The 18,506-nt window shown below is 41.7% G+C and overlaps 2 protein-coding genes across 2 annotated transcripts in view; both read right to left on the bottom strand.

The window, feature by feature from the left end:
- Window positions 1–3,276: 3,276 nt before the first annotated feature.
- LOC144835520 (uncharacterized) lies at window positions 3,277–5,280 on the bottom strand. The gene is made up of 2 exons (XM_078690601.1): window positions 3,886–5,280; window positions 3,277–3,324 (listed from the first exon to the last, which is right to left on the bottom strand). The coding sequence occupies exons 1-2, from the start codon at window positions 5,278–5,280 to the stop codon at window positions 3,277–3,279; spliced, it is 1,443 nt and encodes a 480-aa protein (XP_078546727.1).
- Window positions 5,281–16,760: 11,480 nt separating this feature from the next.
- Window positions 16,761–18,506, bottom strand: part of LOC144835519 (DNA-directed RNA polymerase, mitochondrial-like) — a 28,440-nt gene continuing 26,694 nt past the window's right edge. Inside the window, exons 28-29 of the mRNA XM_078690600.1 lie at window positions 18,412–18,497; window positions 16,761–17,599 (exon numbers count right to left, since the gene is read on the bottom strand). Of these exons, the coding sequence (XP_078546726.1) occupies window positions 17,464–17,599; window positions 18,412–18,497 (222 nt within the window). The 3' untranslated portion in view covers window positions 16,761–17,463. The remainder of the gene's footprint in view (window positions 17,600–18,411; window positions 18,498–18,506) is intronic.

Raw genomic sequence — 18,506 nt, 5'->3', positions numbered from 1 at the left:
AAGAGAAGAAATGGGTACTGTATACATTTGAGCCAGATGCAGTGCCATTTGACGATCAAAATGTTTCTCAGCTTAGCGGAAATGTTGGAGTTGAGCTCGAGCAGCCTAGGCCTGGCAGGAAAGCCACAACAGAGTGGTGCACATATGGGCATTGTAGGGTTGTGACCAAAGAAATCGAATGCCTTTGCTGTAACGAAGTAGACGCAATCAGACAAAAGACGGAAGAGGATTGTGAAGCCCAATACCATTTAAAAAAAGTATGCCTGGACAAAGACGTGAGTCTGAACATACCCAAAGAGTCATAAAGGCTCATGAGAATTTAATTTACTTGTATTTTCCTCCTTTATCTATTTACATTGTTTGTGTTGCCACCGAACCTGATGCTACTTGTCATAATCTCAAAGTTTTTTATCTAGCAATAATTACTTAGTGAGTGTACATAGACCTAGACGGAATAAGAGAACCTGGGAACCTGACAGGCTAGCCTAGCGAGATTAAACTTCCTCTATGTCCGTAAAATAAACTAGGGTGTGGGACTCTTCCGGCGGTCCATTTATTAGAAGGAGAAAAATTAGATTAGGAGATTAGAAGTGGTGTTGATTGAAATTGAAACCAAAGAAATGCAGCCTGTTTAAATCTGAAGTTTTGTACCTGGGGCACGTAGTAACGAAAGACGGAGTAAAAACGGACCTGGCTAAGATAGTAGTGATACGGGAATGGCCAATACCACAATGTGTATGTGATGTTGGAAGTCTCCTTGGCTAAGCTTCCTATTACCAAACATTTATACAGGGGTTTTCAGTTCCAGCAAAACCACTGTTCCAGCTGACAGAGAAGTCTCGAATATTTTTTTGGGGCGAAAACCAACACGAAGCATTCCGGACTTCAAAACAAAAATTACAACAATCCCCGATCCTTGCATATCCGAACGGGAATTCATATTTGACACAGATGCGAGTAACTACGGAATCGGAGGTGTCTTGTCTCAAATTCAGAACAGGGAAGAGCGAGTAATAACGTACAGTAGTAAAACTCTTAGTAAAGACTGAACGAAATTATTGTGTTACCAGGCTTTTAGCTCTTGTGTATATCCCGAAATATTTCCGACAATACTTGTACGGAAGGAAGATTACTATCCGAACTGACGATGCTTCACTTCGTTGGCTACTTATTTTTAAAAATCCAGAGGGACAATTGGCCCGCTGGTTCGAAGTATGAGTTTATCATAACCCACAGACTCGGAAACAAACACGGAAATGCAGATGGATTGTCGAGACGTGTTTGTAAACAGTGTGGACGTGACTGTAGTGTTTACGTAGTTATTTATGTAAATAGCCTACTTGGTCTGCGAGTTGCTTTATTTGCATATTGGTCTGCAGCTGGCCAGTCCTTTATAATAACGGGGTATACAACGACACAGGGACAATAGCGTTGGTTATAGATGCAATACATGCTAGTTAGCCGCCTACTGCACACATTTGGTATATCACAGTGACGATGAGAACCAGTTTACTGAAATAGTCCATGCCAGATTAACTAGATTGGAACCTGAAGTACCGACCTAAAAAATAAATAGTTAGTCTATATCCTGGGTATACCAAGCAAAACTGAACAATTCTAATTGTCCTAAATGGGAGGATGTGAATCCAGACAGGGTTAGGGTTACAAATTTGTTTTCGACTCATCCTCTCTATGATGTGATTGTCTGGCATTATATCCCCAAAAGTGGACGTATGAGAGTTCCTGCTTTTACCATCAACAGATACCGTGATTCTTTTGTAGTTAAGGGTATTGTTTTCTTAAATGAAGATCATAAAAGGTAACTTGTGGGGTGGTCTGATCTTTTATTTGTATGTATATATATTGTTGTTTTGCAAGCTACTGTAATTTCTTCTTATGGAGATAATAAATTATGTCGTATGACAAAAGACCTTATTGGATAATTTGGGACGTACTAGATACGAGAAGGAGTGTATGTCGGCGATGGGAGGCAGCAAATGGCGACAGTACCAGCAGTACCTGGAAAGTTGTAGTTCCCCATACTTTAAGGACGAGTTTAATAAATGAGCCCCATGGCGGAGTTACAAGTAGTCACCTGGGTTGTTTAAAGACGATATGAAAATGATTATTGGACCAAGTGGACAGTTACATTCCGATCAGGGACGAAATTTAGAGTCAACAATTTAAAGAAACACAAAATCAGAACTACCCCATATAACCCCCCAAAAAAGTATGAGAAGGCAGAAAAAGTTGTACGATCATCGTACCAGACACTAATTACCCCTGCCGAGATCGGCGTCCTTCAAAAGATATCTAGGGGTAAACCTGCACATTTATCGACCGATGAAAGGAGCGAACTGAGTTTGCAAGAGGATCATATAAAAAATAACGACCCAATCCCATCATCAGCACCAGCTCCTCCTAGTACAACAAAACATACTCATGCAAGTAATGCGCTGCAAGATAATATTGTTTACCGAGTGGTGAATGTAAATTGAGACCAGTACGATTACCGTGTGATGCGGAGTGGAGACGTCTTGCAGATAGAAGAAACCTCCTGCGAATACTTTTTGAATTAAATAAAAATAGGCATAAAATTGTTAAGGTTAATAATTGAACTAGTTAATATTTTTACAAAGGCATAGTAGACCCTTTGTACATTTAATTGTAAATTAATTGTATTCTTGATCATTTTTAGGCTAAGCCTTTTTTCTTGTATTCTGATCCAGGGGATGGATCAGTCTGAGAGGGAGGTAATGTAACTAAAATTGGTATAGCCAAAATCAGCTATTTCCTAGCAATAACTACTGAGTGAGTGTACGTGTTTAGACCTAGATGGAATGAGAGAACCTGGGAACCTGATAGGCTAGACAACAAACGAATATCTTGAGTTCCATAAGATATTGCTGATATAGCACCATTTGCAAAGTTACTAGAACAGAAAATACATGCATTGAATAATCTCCAAGGAACAGAAAATTCGCTAACATCGCTGCCTACATCAACTCATGTTGTCAGTGGAAAGAAACAGACAAAAAGAGTATTTAAAAAATCTTGGTTAAAGAATAAATATTGGTAACTGGATAGTTACAAGGGTAGCTGCATGACAACTAAACAAAACATTACTTGGATGAATGTTCAAGAGTGCACACGCAATCTACAAAGCTCAGTAAGTTTCTGCTTATTTATTTAGATTATTAATTGTTTTATATTCTTAAAAATAAATTAGTTATATTTAAATTGTTTTGTAATTTGATATAATCAATTTAAAGCGTATTAGAACACCTTGCTACTACAAAGTACTGTACAACAAACTTCGGTCCACTAAGAATACGTATTAAATAAATCAATGTTAACTTTTTGGTTAAACCAGTTGACAAGTACTTACTTGCTACGTTTCAGCTACTTTCAGTAGCCTTGATCACGCAAATGACGTTGACATGATGTTCTGTCATTCGTCATAGTTCGGTGAATTGCGCCATCTCTCGTCTGATGTTCAGCTTTCTGCTGGTGTCCCCCTTTGAATGCTCGGGTGTCCCTTTTTATTAAGTCATCGTAGATGTGGCTCAGTTCATGTCCTCCCTGGTCTCTGTTGATGTTCATATTTGTTTTTCTTATCCAAATGGCTTCTTTTATTTTTCTTGATAAGTAGTGTTGTTCTTTGTCTAATATTTTTGTATTTTCAAAATCCGGTATGTGATTTTCTATGGTGGCGTGATCTGTGATAGCTGATTTGTGTAGGATTTTAGATTGTGAGTGGCGAGCGCTCCTGGTTCTTGTCCCTACCGTATTTTTTTCCACGTCTGTTTTGTGTTCTATTATTCTTGTTTTTAATGCTCTGCCTGTTTCCCCTATGTATACCTTCTTGCAGTTGTGGCAACCTACTTGGTAGACTATACCACACTGTTGATCTTTGTCAATATTGTCTTTAGGATTAACGAGACTTTCTCTTAATTTGTTTTTGGGAGTGATATATGTATTTATATTGTGCTGTTTCAATGTTCTTCTTAGCCTTTGAGTCATCCCTTCGACATACGGTAAACCAATGTTGACTCTGGATTTTTCTTTATCTGTTGTTATTTCTTTGTCTTTGTTTGCTTTTCTATGTTCCCTTTTGTCTTTAACTCTTTCTAAACTCCAGTCTGGATATCCGCATGTTGATAAAGCTGCTTTTATATGGCTCATTTCTTGTTTTTGTCCTTCTGTTGATACGATGGATTCACATCTGTCCACTAGGGTGTTGACTACGCTAAGTTTGTGTTCGAGTGGATGATTTGATTGAAAGTGTAGGTATTGGTCTGTGTGTGTCGATTTTCTGTACACTGATGTTTTTATGTTACCATTGTCTTGAATAGTGATTAGAGTATCGAGAAAAGGGATGGTGTTGTTTTTCATGTTCTCCATAGTGAATTTTATTTGGCCTGTCTGGTCAATGGTGTTTAGATGTTGGAGGAGTTCTTCTTCAAATCCAATTGGTACAATTGCCAAGACATCGTCTACATATCTGCGCCAGAAAATCGGTTTGATATGTGATGGTGCTGTTTCTGTGGCACGTTGTTCCAAGTCTTCCATGAATATATTTGCCATTATGGGGCTGACAGGACTGCCCATTGCCATTCCCTCTTTTTGTCTGTAAATATCACCATTAAATGTGAAATATGTTGTGTTAAGAACTAGGCTTAACAGCTCCATGATGTCCTCCGTTTTCAAATTGGTGTTTAATTTTCTTTGGACTTGTTCCAGGATCTTAGTTTCTTTCAGTAAAGTGTTGTGTGTTATGTTGATTGTTGGTTTTATAGGTGTCTTTGTGAATAGAGATATAACATCAAAGGATACAAGTGTGTGTTTTTCTATGTCTATGTTGTTCAGTGCTTTTATGTCGACTGCTAATTGTTTAGAATTTTCCACATGGAATTCTGTGTTTCCAACCAACGGTGATAATAATTTTGAGAGCAATTTGGAGACTTCGTAGTATATTGTGTTAATATTGTCTACGATTTGGCGTAATGGATTGTTCTGTTTGTGGATTTTAGGTGTGCAGTATAATCGTGGGATGATTTCTGCAGTGGGGAAGAGTTTGGTTTTCCATTGATATGTTATTTTCTTTTCTTCTAGTAATCTGTTTAGGATTTCCACAAGGTTTCTCTTGCATTTCTTTGTAGGATCCTTTTTAAGTTTTTCGTACACATCCCCATCTTTCATCATGGTGTTTACCTTACGTTTGTAATCAGGGGTGTTCATGATCACCGTAGCTCTGCCTTTATCTGCCGGTAAGATCATGATGTTTTTGTCTTTTTTTAGGCTATGTATGGCTGAAGGTTGCTCTTTTGTGATATTTGTTTGTGGTGGTTTGGTGGTTTTTAAAATGCTAGTAACCTTACCTCGTATAATATCTCTTTCCGCTTCAGTTATTTGTTCACAGGCTACTTCAGTGGCTACAATCACATCCTGGATGGGTAGCGTTTCTTTGGCAATCGCAAAATTCAGGCCTTTTTCTAGTATGTCGTGCTCGATCGGTGATAGATTCCTGTCTGACAAATTTACTACTCATTTTTCTTTCAATATCGTGCCGTTCAAATCTATTTTTTGGTTTATGTTATTTCTTAGTTTCTTCGCCTTTTCTTCCCACCATGAGAGTTTGTTTACATGTCGTTCCTTTGTTTTGATAAACTCTGACTCTTGACATTTCTGTATGAAGTTCTGGATATTGTTCCTATCCCCCCCGTTTGTAATATTTTGATCTAGTTTTCTTTCTAGTAGAAAGCTGAACATCAGACGAGATATGGAGCAATTCACCGAACTATGACGAATGACAGAACATCATGTCAACCGTCAACGTCATTTGCGTGATCAAGGCTACTGAAAGTAGCTGAAACGTAGCAAGTAAGTACTTGTCAACTGGTTTAACCAAAAAGTTAACATTGATTTATTTAATATATATTTGAAACCAGATGAAATTTTTTGAGAATCTAAGAATACGTAGATTTAATTTTCTCATTTAAATTTGTTAAAAATATTTTCTCTTTGCATTTTAGATTGAATACTTTCTGTTAGATTGTACAATTGTTTTTCTACGTACCTCCTGGGGTAAGCAACAAATAAATTTATATTATTTATAGGACATCTATTTATATATGGCGCAGATTGTTTAACAAAGATTACACCTTTGATTCATAATAAAGAATTAGTTGTTAAAATTAGTTTAAGTATGTTTTTATTATATAACATTGTTTGTTGATTCAGTCATGTAGAGTAACATTATGTGCTTTTTGTTTGCATCTAATAGGAAGAAAAACAAGGAAGGTGCCTTCTCGTAAATTTGGATTTAAGGCTACTCATATTACCATGTGTCCTTAATATTTCAGAAATGCCTGGAAGGTCGTGGAAAAAGCTATTTAAGGCCTGGAAACCAAGCAAATGTTTTAAGAACAGGTGTGTTATTATAAAGAATGGCAAGGTATAATGAATATCTGAAAATACATAAATAATTTTCAGCCGGACAACCATTTTAGGCTTCTTTAGAAAATATGTCATATGTCAAATATATAATGTCAACGATAATGGAAATACAGAAAATGATTATCAAACATCATTTCAAGCCTGGTTAAACGTTCCACCTGCCTTGAGAATTACAATCATTCAAATAATATATGGAATAGCTATCATCAAACATCGGCTATCACATACGACAATCAAGAATCTCCCAATTAAATACAAAATAAAGGGGTACTGGAGTTCAAAAATGTGAAGGTTCCATAAGATATTGCTGATATAGCACCATTTGCAAAGTTACTAGATGACGAATGGAAAATACATGCATTGAATAATCTCCAAGGAACAGAAAATTCGCTAACATCGCTGCCTACATCAAATCATGTTGTCAGCGGAAAGAAACAGTGTGTGTCCTTAATATTTCAGAAATGCCTGGAAGGTCGTGGAAAAACCTATTTAAGGCCTGGAAACCAAGCAAATGTTTTAAGAACAGGTAAGTTATTATAAAGAATGGCGAGGTATATTGAATATCCGAAAATACAAAGAAATAATAACCTAGACCAGGTCTTGTGGATCCGGCAGATCTCGGGAGTGAGCGGCAGGGGTGCATTTGATGGTATGGTGGCCTTATCACCAGAGGATGCAGAGATATTTTGCGCCAACATAGAGGTGGCTGGCGTTCCGCGGCATCGTGGGTCGGACCTTTCGTTGGATGCCCGCTATGAGATGCAGAGCCTAGCCAGGAAGGGTGTCCTGCTTCAATCGAAGGTGGTATCAACAATCGGACCGGACCGCATTATTTGTTCTATCCATCCGTTTCCGCCTAGGGCAGAGACGGTGGGGGAGCTCATGACGTGTTTCCTCAGAGACGAGGCAAACAAAACAACCTTTATTTGCCAGGACGTCCGGCTGAAGAACCCGTCAGGGGACGCTAAGGGTCGGCCTGCTGCCAGGGTGGCAGAGCGGACTAAACCTTCGGCCTGGTTGAAGTCATCAAGGCGTAAACCTTACGTCGCCCTGGCTGAGGTTGATGAGGTGTCAGCAGTGAAACGATCATATTTCTCGCAGCACCCTGACACTCCCGCAGCCAAGAAGGGATTAGGATATGCGTGCCCAGTGCCAGCTTGCGGTCTGCAAGGCTCGGCAATGGACCACCTAAATGGGCATGCTCCAGAGGTTGTGGCGAAGTATGTACACCATCAAGAGGACCATAAGATGAGGACAGCCTGGAGATACCTCCAAGAACTGATCCCCCTGCTCCCAGGTGGTCTTTCAACTCAGAGGAAGGCTTTTGAATTCTTGAGAAGGTGGCTGGCGTTTCGCGGCATCGTGGGTCGGACCTATCGTTGGATGCCCGCTATGAGATGCAGAGCCTAGCCAGGAAGGGTGTCCTGCTTCAATTGAAGGTGGTATCAACAATCGGACCGGACCGCATCATTTGTTCTATCCATCCGTTTCCGCCTAGGGCAGAGACGGTGGGGGAGCTCATGACGTGTTTCCTCAGAGACGAGGCAAACAAAACAACCTTTATTTGCCAGGACGTCCGGCTGAAGAACCCGTCAGGGGACGCTAAGGGTCGGCCTGCTGCCAGGGTGGCAGAGCGGACTAAACCTTCGGCCCGGTCAAAGTCATCAAGGCGTAAACCTTACGTCGCCCCGGCTGAGGTTGTTGAGGTGTCAGCAGTGAAACGATCATATTTCTCGCAGCATCCTGACACTCCCGCTGCCAAGAAGGGATTAGGGTATGCGTGCCTCCAAGAACTGATCCCCCTGTTCCCAGGTGGTCTTTCAACTCTGAGGAAGGCTTTTGAATTCTTGAGAAGGTGGAGCCTGCGGCCTGAGCAACCGTTGGTTGCGGCAACTTACGCTTACAGCGGAGGCAGTCAATTGGAAGGCGCCGTCAGTGGAGAGAGACATTAGGAGTCAGGTCACCGCCCTGGTGATGCTGCACCCCTTCTGTCTGTGCCCACTGTTGGCAGAGGCCATAAGGGCTAACCCGAAAGGACTTCATGAGCTGAACGAGGACTGCGTAGCCTTGAGTCGCGCTTGACCAGGTCTTGTGGATCCGGCAGATCTCGGGAGTGAGCGGCAGGGGTGCATTTGATGGTATGGTGGCCTTATCACCAGAGGATGCAGAGATGTTTTGCGCCAATATAGAGGTGGCTGGCGTTCCGCGGCATCATGGGTCGGACCTTTCGTTGGATGCCCGCTATGAGATGCAGAGCCTAGCCAGGAAGGGTGTCCTGCTTCAATCGAAGGTGGTATCAACAATCGAACCGGACCGCATTATTTGTTCTATCCATCCGTTCCCGCCTAGGGCAGAGACGGTGGGGGAGCTCATGACGTGTTTCCTCAGAGACGAGGCAAACAAAACAACCTTTATTTGCCAGGACGTCCGGCTGAAGAACCTGTCAGGGGACGCTAAGGGTCGGCCTGCTGCCAGGGTGGCAGAGCGGACTAAACCTTCGGCCCGGTCGAAGTCATCAAGGCGTAAACCTTACGTCGCCCCGGCTGAGGTTGTTAAGGTGTCAGCAGTGAAACGATCATATTTCTCGCAGCACCCTGACACTCCCGCAGCCAAGAAGGGATTAGGGTATGCATGCCCAGTGCCAGCTTGCGGTCTGCAAGGCTCGGCAATGGACCACCTAAATGGGCATGCTCCAGAGGTTGTGGCGAAGTATGTACACCATCAAGAGGACCATAAGATGAGGACAGCCTGGAGATACCTCCAAGAACTGATCCTCCTGCTCCCAGGTGGTCTTTCAACTCTCAGGAAGGCTTTTGAATTCTTGAGAAGGTGGCTGGCGTTCCGCGGCATCGTGGGTCGGACCTTTCGTTGGATGCCCGCTATGAGATGCAGAGCCTAGCCAGGAAGGGTGTCCTGCTTCAATCGAAGGTGGTATCAACAATCGGACCGGACCGCATCATTTGTTCTATCCATCCGTTTCCGCCTAGGGCAGAGACGGTGGGGGAGCTCATGACGTGTTTCCTCAGAGACGAGGCAAACAAAACAACCTTTATTTGCCAGGACGTCCGGCTGAAGAACCCGTCAGGGGACGCTAAGGGTCGGCCTGCTGCCAGGGTGGCAGAGCGGACTAAACCTTCGGCCCGGTCGAAGTCATCAAGGCGTAAACCTTACATCGCCCCGGCTGAGGTTGTTGAGGTGTCAGCAGTGAAACGATCATATTTCTCGCAGCACCCTGACACTCCCGCAGCCAAGAAGGGATTAGGGTATGCGTGCCCAGTGCCAGCTTGCGGTCTGCAAGGCTCGGCAATGGACCACCTAAATGGGCATGCTCCAGAGGTTGTGGCGAAGTATGTACACCATCAAGAGGACCATAAGATGAGGAAAACCTGGAGATACCTCCAAGAACTGATCCCCCTGCTCCCAGGTGGTCTTTCAACTATGAGGAAGGCTTTTGAATTCTTGAGAAGGTGGCTGGCGTTCCGCGGCATCGTGGGTCGGAACCTTTCCTTGGATGCCCGCTATGAGATGCAGAGCCTAGCCAGGAAGGGTGTCCTGCTTCAATCGAAGGTGGTATCAACAATCGGACCGGACCGCATTATTTGTTCTATCCATCCGTATCCATCCGTTTCCGCCTAGGGCAGAGACGGTGGGGGAGCTCATGACGTGTTTCCTCAGAGACGAGGCAAACAAAACAACCTTTATTTGCCAGGACGTCCGGCTGAAGAACCTGTCAGGGGACGCTAAGGGTCGGCCTGCTGCCAGGGTGGCAGAGCGGACTAAACCTTCGGCCCGGTCAAAGTCATCAAGGCGTAAACCTTACGTCGCCCCGGCTGAGGTTGTTGAGGTGTCAGCAGTGAAACGATCATATTTCTCGCAGCACCCTGACACTCCCGCAGCCAAGAAGGGATTAGGGTATGCGTGCCCAGTGCCAGCTTGCGGTCTGCAAGGCTCGGCAATGGACCACCTAAATGGGCATGCTCCAGAGGTTGTGGCGAAGTATGTACACCATCAAGAGGACCATAAGATGAGGACAGCCTGGAGATACCTCCAAGAACTGATCCCCCTGCTCCCAGGTGGTCTTTCAACTATGAGGAAGGCTTTTGAATTCTTGAGAAGGTGGCTGGCGTTCCGCGGCATCGTGGGTCGGACCTTTCCTTGGATGCCCGCTATGAGATGCAGAGCCTAGCCAAGAAGGGTGTCCTGCTTCAATCGAAGGTGGTATCAACAATCGGACCGGATCGCATTATTTGTTCTATCCATCCGTATCCATCCGTTTCCGCCTAGGGCAGAGACGGTGGGGGAGCTCATGACGTGTTTCCTCAGAGACGAGGCAAACAAAACAACCTTTATTTGCCAGGACGTCCGGCTGAAGAACCTGTCAGGGGACGCTAAGGGTCGGCCTGCTGCCAGGGTGGCAGAGCGGACTAAACCTTCGGCCCGGTCAAAGTCATCAAGGCGTAAACCTTACGTAGCCCCGGCTGAGGTTGTTGAGGTGTCAGCAGTGAAACGATCATATTTCTCGCAGCACCCTGACACTCGCGCTGCCAAGAAGGGATTAGGGTATGCGTGCCCAGTGCCAGCTTGCGGTCTGCAAGGCTCGGCAATGGACCACCTAAATGGGCATGACCCAGAGGTTTTGGCGAAGTATGTACACCATCAAGAGGACCATAAGATGAGGACAGCCTGGAGATACCTCCAAGAACTGATCCCCCTGCTCCCAGGTGGTCTTTCAACTCTGAAGAAGGCTTTTGAATTCTTGAGAAGGTGGCTGGCGTTCCGCGGCATCGTGGGTCGGACCTTTCGTTGGATGCCCGCTATGAGATGCAGAGCCTAGCCAGGAAGGGTGTCCTGCTTCAATCGAAGGTGGTATCAACAATCGGACCGGACCGCATCATTTGTTCTATCCATCCGTTTCCGCCTAGGGCAGAGACGGTGGGGGAGCTCATGACGTGTTTCCTCAGAGACGAGGCAAACAAAACAACCTTTATTTACCAGGACGTCCGGCTGAAGAACCCGTCAGGGGACGCTAAGGGTCGGCCTGCTGCCAGGGTGGCAGAGCGGACTAAACCTTCGGCCCGGTCAAAGTCATCAAGGCGTAAACCTTACGTCGCCCTGGCTGAGGTTGTTGAGGTGTCAGCAGTGAAACGATCATATTTTTCGCGAAACGGAAAAACGTTACATTGGTGGCAGCGGTGGGATTAAATCATAGAGTAGGATCCAGTATGGCAGTTGTATGTGTGTGTTACCCCTGTTATGTAGTTTTATTTTGTATACATGTTTGAACGGGATGGATGGTCCACCGACAGAATCTGTGGCTAAAAATATGATTACTGATATCAAAGAACGAAGATATAGAAGAAGAACGGAGATAGAACGGGAAATAGGAGGTTTATCCGGGGAAAATATGATTTCCAAACCTCCTGATATTATTATTAATAATAAAACCTCATCTGTAGATACGTTTGTACAGTAGGAACGTATGATGAGAATTTCCAGCTCTATTCCTAGACCGAGGTTAGCCGGTGATGGAACTAAACCATGGGTAGTATAGGTTCTCTGCGTGAAGGCGACGCAGCACCAGGGGTATGAGGGCCTAACCAATGGATAGTAGAATGGATTAAAAGGGACTGTCAGCACTCAGGGTGTTGGGAAATATTGGAAGCAGGAACATGACGTGGACTTAATTGCGTCCCTAGAACGTCGGTTCGGAACTGTTGAACAAGCTAAAATTACCTATGCACCTTAGATTACGTAGACAAAGGGACGTATAAACCCTAGAATTGTGTAGGGGATGAACAAATAAAATGTTTAACGGCAGACGGGAATAATTCTTATGCACCAGTAACAGTACGAGAAACGGTGGAAATACCGTCCGGAACTGAATATTTGATCCAGGGGTACGCAAGTAGAACCTGTGAAGGGAATGGGCCTTTCTTGAACCATGATAATTATCGATTGCAGAATAATGGGCTTTGCTTAGCTCGGACGCTTGTTGCATTGAACGAACAATCGTTCTCGTTACAAAGAAAGTGTTAATGGCTTGAACCAAGGTCGGTGTTTTGACTCCTGTTGATAGTTTCAATGAAAATGTAAATAAAGGAATTAGATTACTAGAGTTGTTTTAAACGATTTGTTCGAACGAAGTGTTACCGGAGTTGAACCTGCATTTTATTATAGAATACGTGATTTACTTATAAAATTTCAAGATGTCTTTGTATCCAGTGATAAAGACTTAAACCGGTCTCGTGAAACATTCCATTGATACCAGTAATGCACGCCTAATACGAGAACCTCCCCGGAGACAACCTGTTAAGTACCAGGAAGAAATAAAGAACCAGATCACTGACTTATTAGAACGAGGGGTTATTGAGCCTACTGAAAGTCCTTGGGCATCGAACATGGTACTAGTTTCTAAGAAGGACGGGACAAAAAGATTCTGCGTCGACTACAGACGATTGAACGATATAACCATTAAGGATGCGTACCCGATACCCAGAATTGATGACTCCCTTGATTCCCTTGCCGGGGCGCAGTGGTTTTCTACATTGGACCTGGCGTCCGGTTATTGGCAGGTTGAAATGGACGAAGAGGCCCAGAAAAAGTCAGCATTTGTTGTACGTGGAGGGCATTAATGCCTGGAAAGTGATGCCTTTTGGGCTTTGCAACGCTCCATCAACATTTGAAAGGTTAATGGAACGAGAGGTCAGCAGTGGGAAGTGTTACTGATTTATTTGGACGACGTGATCGTATATGCAAAAACACTGGACGAGGAAATTAGGAGATTGGAAGTGGTGTTTCAGAGGTTTAGGGATGCTGGATTGAAATTGAAACCGAAGAAATGCAGCCTGTTTGAATCTGTTTTGTACCTGGGGCACATAGTAACGAAAGACGGAGTAAAAACGGACCTGGCTAAGATAATTCCTTCGCGCCATATGTGCAGGCGTTTAAATCACATGATAGCGTGCGTAGCAAAGTCACACAGCATGCAGCAAAGCAACGGCATATACGTGTGTCTACATAGAATATTATAACAGAACGTACATTACGAGCCAGTGTTAACGGTTAATCTGCTGATTAAAGAACGTGTTATTATTAAAGTTTGATTTACTCTGTTTGTTAACTGTTTGTGATGACGTTGTACGAGTTCGTTGTTACCATAATTGCGTCTTGCGCCTGCTGGCTGACTGAAGGAACTCTTTGTACTGTAGACCGTGCCTACGTAGCCTACGTGTTTTGCGTGGTGGAGAGGACAAGTGTGTACGTCGTGTAAATAAAGAAACTAAGCCTAGCCTACTACTATAGCTAGGCCTATCAGACTATTTGTCGAATAATGTTGAGAGTTACTGTACCCGAGAGAGGAAGCAGAAGAAGATAGATTATTTGTTTGAACCTTGATTTGTTACAAATATTATAAGAATTTAAGATGTTATTTTCCGATACGACATTTCCAGATATTGTGGTTCGCTTTACTTTTTACCTGGCATTGTCATTGCAACTAGGCCTAGCCTACTGTCATTATGATAATTGTATTGAAATTGGAGAGGCACCGAACAAGATTTGAATGTGGCTTTTGTCTGCTGCTGCTGTGGTGGGAAGTTCTACACGATTCGAAAGCGTATACAATATTAACTGCGTAATATTAATGGCAGAATTGCCGGTGTTGGCCCTGTCCCCAGGATCTAGCTCCCTGATGGATGAAATATTGTTAGGCCTATAGAGTCTCAACAACCTGTCCGAAAAGTACGCAGAATATCCAGGGGAAAGCCGGCCCTTTTATTTTATCGGCAGACGAAAGAAGCGAACTGAGTTTGCAAGAAGAAAACAATACCAAAGTTACCGACCTCGTCCGATCTTCAACACCAGCTCCTACTAAGAATACAAATACAGTATACAACACAACGTACCTGTGCAAGCAACGCCCTGCAAGTGCAAGGCAACATCGCAATCCGAGTGAGTGAAGGCAGTGGAAACTAGCACTATTATTACTGTGATGCGAAAACTATTATTACTGTGATGCGAAAACTATTATTACTGTGATGCGAAAACCTGTGTAAAACCTCCCACGAGTATTTTTTTAATTAAGTATAGGCATTGTTAAACTGAAAGCTATATAGGCCTAATTGACGTTCTTTGTTTGCTTTAAAAATAAAATAACTAAACTAGTTAATCATTTTACAAAGGCATAGTAGACCCTTTTTATAGACATGTTTTCTATGAATTTAAACTAGTTAATCTTTTTACAAAGGCATAGTAGACCCTTTGTATAGAATTGTAAATTAATTGTATTCTTGATCATTTTTAGGCTAAGCCTACTTTCTTGTATTCTGATTCAGGGGACGAATCAGTCCGAGAGCGGGGTAATGTAACGGAATTTGGTAGTCCAAATCATTTATTTCCTACCTATTGCTATAATGTAGCAGGCCAAATAAGACTAAGTTCTGATTGGCTACTTTTCTGTGCGTGTTATTTAACTACACGCTAAATTCTGGTAAACAACTTATCCAGGGACCTACTAGGTCTCTGGCACTCTTCGTTTTGATTCCAAGTATGAATAAAAGGGCCATACGGCTCATGAGAATTTAAACTAATTGTACTTTCATCATTTATCTATTTACATTGTACGTGAAGCCGACGGAATATCACCGTCGCCGAACCTTACGCTACCTGTCACGGTACGGCGAGCAGACTGAACGAGAGGAACCTGAGAACCTGATAGGCTAGCCTAGCGAGATTAAACTTCCCCTCTGTCCGTAGAATAAACTAGGGTGTGGGACTTTTCCCGGTGGTCCGTTTATTAGAAGTTGTTGAAGTTAGTGACATGCCAAAATATATCTGCGAGTTACATTCCAAAACTTGGGAGCCACCAGCTCTTTCGTTCACGCTTCTTGAGCTGCATCAAAGTATTCTGCTGGGGGTACCACTCGGGTGGGACATGTGCAAGCCAACCATGTTCACATAAACACATCCACAAAGAATTTGCCAAAAACAACATTTCAGACCTAGAGGGAAGTCACAAATAAGACATGTTTTGAGCTCCTGGACCATTACCATAAACAAAATTATCAAAAAAACAAAGGAAATCAAAAGCTAAGCCCTCGATATTCTCAGGGAGAGTATCAAGCTTAAATTCTGTGATAGAACGAAATGATCAAGAGACACGAAAAGAAATGAAAGTAATAAACACTGAGGTAGTTGCTCAAGAAGCCAAGCTACATGACGGCTTAAACAAATTGAAATTAAAATTTCAAATTAAAATTTTAGTGATTCTTAAAGAGAAACAATATTAGAATTGTTGGCATCAATCAAGGCTCCTCTCCAAGCATTTTACATTTAGTTTACCACCTAAAATCGAATGTGCACATCAAAAAAGGAGCTAATGGTAAGCCACAACATATTTTGATTAAATTTTATCATATACTGACAAAGTTACTGTTACAGTAACCGCAAACTTTCAGATGCACTAAAAGACTAAATCCCTGTTTGACAATGGCACCAAATTGTGTTTTTTCGCTGGAAAATAGGGCCTATCAACTGGTGTTGTTTACGTCTTAAACTAAATCGAATTGAGTAAATCTAGTAAATAGAAACACCTGATACTGAAAGGAAAATCCTGTCACAGAGGACCTCTAACGTGTACTTTAAGCATGCTTGATTCCCCCCAGCCAATCACTTACCGCAAGTTCAATGACTTGCAACCTATGAAGTCTTCCTTCAGTGCACACTATTCATTGATAAAGAATTGATAAAGAGTTTATTGTCTTTTTCTCAAAAATGAGTTATGAGTGTAATGTCATGTTAATGAGTTAAATGAGTGAACAAATGAAATATTCTTTCCATTCAACAAATACAAAACATTCATTAGTTGTTTTATAACCTTATACCTTTTAAGTGTTTTGGTAGTAGTAGACATGGTAGGCCTACACATTACATGTTGGAACAAACTTCTTAAAATGTTTTCAACATGATACTAAATTAACCAATCAGATTGTAAGGATACATTCAAGTGATTTAAAATACAAAATGGAGGCTATACTCATATAAATCATGATCTCTATGTTAATCAAAAATAATTATAGTAAACCTTCACAAACTATATATACTTAACTTATACTGTAGTACTGTAATATAACACAAAATATTGTGTAAATGCAATTGCTTATACATACATAACAGTGTATATAACAGCTATATCGTGTGCAAAAAACCTAGTACTATGTACACCATTACCTTAATACCTCTTCTTAGAACTTTATTCCAGCTTATGATAATGCTTTCCTCAATTCAATAGAAGTCAGAATGGTGTATTAACACATTGACTGCCAAGGCATTTTCCGTAATTTCTGTCCCAGTGCCAAGTCCCGTTTACATATTAAATTACAGTTTGAAAGTGTAACATCTGGTCACAGACTATCATGATGTCATTCAAAATACGATGGCGGGAAAAACCGTTGAGACGTATAAATACGTCACTGGCAATGGTCCAACAATTTTATTGACTTTGCCAGGAACGTAAATATACGTCGGGGATTTTCCGCGCTAAAATCGGTCAAACTGTTCATATACGTCATTGTCCACGCTCATACGTCATTGTCCACGTGCATTATTATTTTTATTTACTATTAGCGCAATTTATGACATGTTTGAGATGATTATATTGAGTGTGAGGGCGCCATCGTATCAACCATATTCAATGCATGAGGGAATAAACACAAACAAACATATGACATTTATTTTTAGATTATCGTTTACGTACATCATTCATAAACTGCCATGCGATAATTCCTGTTCCAATCACCACTGCCAGCGATTCTACATACAATACAAAAGTGCTACGATTTTGACGTAGTATTACGTCTTGGCAAGTAGCGACACGCAATTTTTGACGTATAAATACGCCGTGGCAGTGAACGTGTTAAAGAACAATTCCATACTAGTGAATCATTTATTGGCTCATCTATTTTGGGGTCAGATATATCTTACCTTATTGGTAGGAAACACTAACTGTTAACTGAAGAAATATGTTGATTTAATTATACTGTTTAGATCAAACTCTCCTTTACTTGGAATTTTTTCTATGAAGTCTTTGAGTTCACTCATGTTCACTTTATCATGATCACCTTTTGAACCTGATGGAATTGGACTGAAAAAAAGAGACAATTATAACATTTATAGTACTGACTGAAGTATGTCTATGCTTGTATGTTGTCGCGTCCAACATAGATTGCAAAAATTGAACGTTCGTGAATAGAAAGATGAAGTTTGTCTTTTATAGGAGAAAAAATGATATGTTTGAGTCATTCCAATTGGGTTAGTACATCCAGTAAATTTATTTATACATTTTTTTTTTCTTGGCTTTTTTTTGTTCAGTTTTAGTTTTATATATTTCAGGTCTGGCAATTTAACATTTTTAAATGATTGGCTATTGCCATTGTGAATAGGCAGAAGAACAGTAGTCTATTAATAAAAAAGTATTGTGTAAAAAAATATTTCAGTAGCTTTTATTCATTTTATAATAACATGCTACATCACTAGGATGGTCATGATATCATGCAAAGTTCATTTGACAATTGTCTAGTTGCAACAACCCTAAGTTAGGGCTGGCCCTCATTCATAGCAATGAAGACACAGATTGAATGGTCATTTGTGTCTAGCATGTGTTTAGCCATCTTCAAATTATACTATGCAATAGTAGGTTTTTTAGTATTTAAACCAAATTTGTGATAGTCAGCATCATGTAAGTGGTAGTCAGAAAATTCAAGTGGTGATCATTGGATCAGTCTTAAACCTCTCTTTTCGCTTCATGAAAGGGCCATCCTCAAATCAAATTTCATGTTCACTTTTATCATATTGTATCGTATTGTATCTTTGTTGAAAACTGAAAATTCCTGAAACAAGAACACAGGGGTTGCAAAACAATGAACACATAAATATTAAAACAAAAAGGCCACTTACAGATTTCCAAACTTTGTAATTAGAGATTTTCCAAGATCATCAAGTATTGGTTCACTATGCAACTTCACAAATTGATGTCTACAAATCTATAGCAG

The sequence above is a fragment of the Antedon bifida genome, chromosome 2 (assembly GCF_963402885.1).
Source record: "Antedon bifida chromosome 2, ecAntBifi1.1, whole genome shotgun sequence".
Classification (NCBI taxonomy): Eukaryota; Metazoa; Echinodermata; class Crinoidea; order Comatulida; family Antedonidae; genus Antedon; species Antedon bifida.
Note: the sequence above shows the minus strand (reverse complement) of the source record. Positions and strands in the feature narration are given on the sequence as shown.

Coding starts and splice junctions, on each gene's coding strand:
- LOC144835520 (XM_078690601.1), bottom strand. CDS start 5,280: ATGATCTTACCGGCAGATAAAGGCAGAGCTACGGTGATCATGAACACC. Junction 3,325..3,885: donor AGTGTGGTATAGTCTACCAA/GTAGGTTGCCAC, acceptor ACGTATTCTTAG/TGGACCGAAGTTTGTTGTAC.